Source organism: Vollenhovia emeryi, unplaced genomic scaffold (assembly GCF_000949405.1).
Source record: "Vollenhovia emeryi isolate VEMERY1.0 unplaced genomic scaffold, V.emery_V1.0 DF945137.1, whole genome shotgun sequence".
NCBI classification, from domain to species: domain Eukaryota; kingdom Metazoa; phylum Arthropoda; class Insecta; order Hymenoptera; family Formicidae; genus Vollenhovia; species Vollenhovia emeryi.
This window is the reverse complement of record NW_011961229.1, coordinates 531-2,264: the sequence shown is the minus strand read 5'-3', so window position 1 is coordinate 2,264 and position 1,734 is coordinate 531. Positions and strand designations below refer to the sequence as shown.

At 43.9% G+C, this 1,734-nt stretch overlaps 1 protein-coding gene across 1 annotated transcript; it reads right to left on the bottom strand.

The window, feature by feature from the left end:
* Positions 1-682: 682 nt before the first annotated feature.
* On the bottom strand, positions 683-1,384 carry LOC105561856. Its single transcript, XM_012012209.1, has one exon. The coding sequence runs from the start codon at positions 1,382-1,384 to the stop codon at positions 683-685; it is 702 nt and encodes a 233-aa protein (XP_011867599.1).
* Positions 1,385-1,734: the final 350 nt, after the last annotated feature.

Below are 1,734 nucleotides of genomic sequence, written 5' to 3'. Positions count from 1 at the left end.
TTTAAGTTTACGCCCTAATTCATTTGATTTCTATAAACCTTACACTAGTCTGAGATGTATCCGGTTTGACATATCTTGATTTCCTCTCTTTGTAGAGTAAACTTCATTCCAGACAAAACTTGACAGCTCCAAGGTCCGCAACTTCAAAAATGTTAAACATTTTGCCCGAATTTTGTGATTTCGTATTTATCTTGTGAGGCAACGAGAATATAGTCTACGTAAATGGCAATTAAGAGCAAGTTCTTTCCAAAACCTTTGAAATACACGCACGGATTCGCAACTGCTTTGTCATTCCAACTGTTGCCATCGATACTCTCAATCGACGGGAAATCGGATAAAGGAATCACAATCCGGATAGGCTTTATAACTATAAGACTTTTAATGCAAAAAACTGATACAGTGGTTAAACTATCTTTCTTGCCGAACCTTCTAGACGAGTCTATACATATATATATATGCAAGAGTTCGTACTTATGCCACGAGAGTAGTCGTCGCGGCGGCAGCGCTCTTTTAGAGAGGGCGCAACTCGAACATCCTCCCACCTCAAGTTGCTTGTTCGGTCCACTAAGCAACTTGAAATTAAAATCCTAGTCGCTCCGGTTTTTTGATCGTGCGTCCACTTCTTGTCTTTAGCTCGGGAACTGTCTTCTCTTCAGGAACTGGTACAGGTTCCGGGTGTTCTCTAACCTCGGCAAGCGGCAGATCCAAATAAAAGTTTCTCCGAATTCTCTTTAGAAAACTCCATTTCTAGAGGTATTAATTTTTGGATGGGTCGAGTCAGTTCTCCGTCGGCAGTCTTCAATCTCACGACTCGTATCTGTCCATCTTTTCCAGGGTAACATTCTTTAATTCCCGCCATGGGCCAATTGAGTCGCTTCTGCAAATCGTTAGCGACAAGAACAACGTCGCCTACTGAAAAGGAAGTTGCCGTGTGCTTGTTCTTGTTTCGTTGAGACAACTGTCCTAAGTACTGGATGCGAAACTGCTTCCGCAACTCTTCTTTCAGTCTCTGTCGATAACGCAAACTCTTCGACAGATGAGACTTGCTTATCTGGTCCATGTCAGGTACTCCGTCCTCCTGAATATCTCGGAGGAATATAGCAGGTGTGATCGCAGCGGTTCCACTCGCTTCCTCGGTCATATATGTGAGTGGTCTTGAATTGATGACTGCTTCGCAATCACACAAAATTGTATTCATTTCTTCGTAATTGACTGAAGTTCTTCCAAGTATTCTCTTCAAGAGGTCCTTCAGAATGCGTATAAGACGCTCCCACCAACCTCCCCACCATGCGGCTGACGGTGGATTAAAATACCACTCCACTTCATTTGTCGCACAATACCGCGAAATCTTCTTCCAGTTGACTTGTCGCAGTAGATTTGACATTCCGACAAAATTCTTTCCATTGTCGCTATAAATGACGGTAGGTCTTCCTCGCCGGGCTATAAATCTTCTTAAGGCCTCCAAGAATCCCTCTGTAGACAAGGTCGAGACGAGTTCCAGGTGAACTGCTCGGTAGATTGCACAGGTAAACAGGCAAATATACGCTTTGTGTCCCTTGGATAAGAAGAGCGGTCCGGCATAATCTACACCTGTTACCTCGAATGTAGCGGCGTCTCTAACTCTACCCAGATAACAATCCACGGAACTAGTATGGTGAGCGTAGTCGTACTAAACGTATCAGTACCGTAGCTACCACGTACGTGCGTACTGTAGGCATACGTTATTAGTACACC

Excerpts from the sequence above, each read along its gene's own strand:
- LOC105561856 (XM_012012209.1), bottom strand. The coding sequence starts at position 1,384 with ATGTCAAATCTACTGCGACAAGTCAACTGGAAGAAGATTTCGCGGTAT.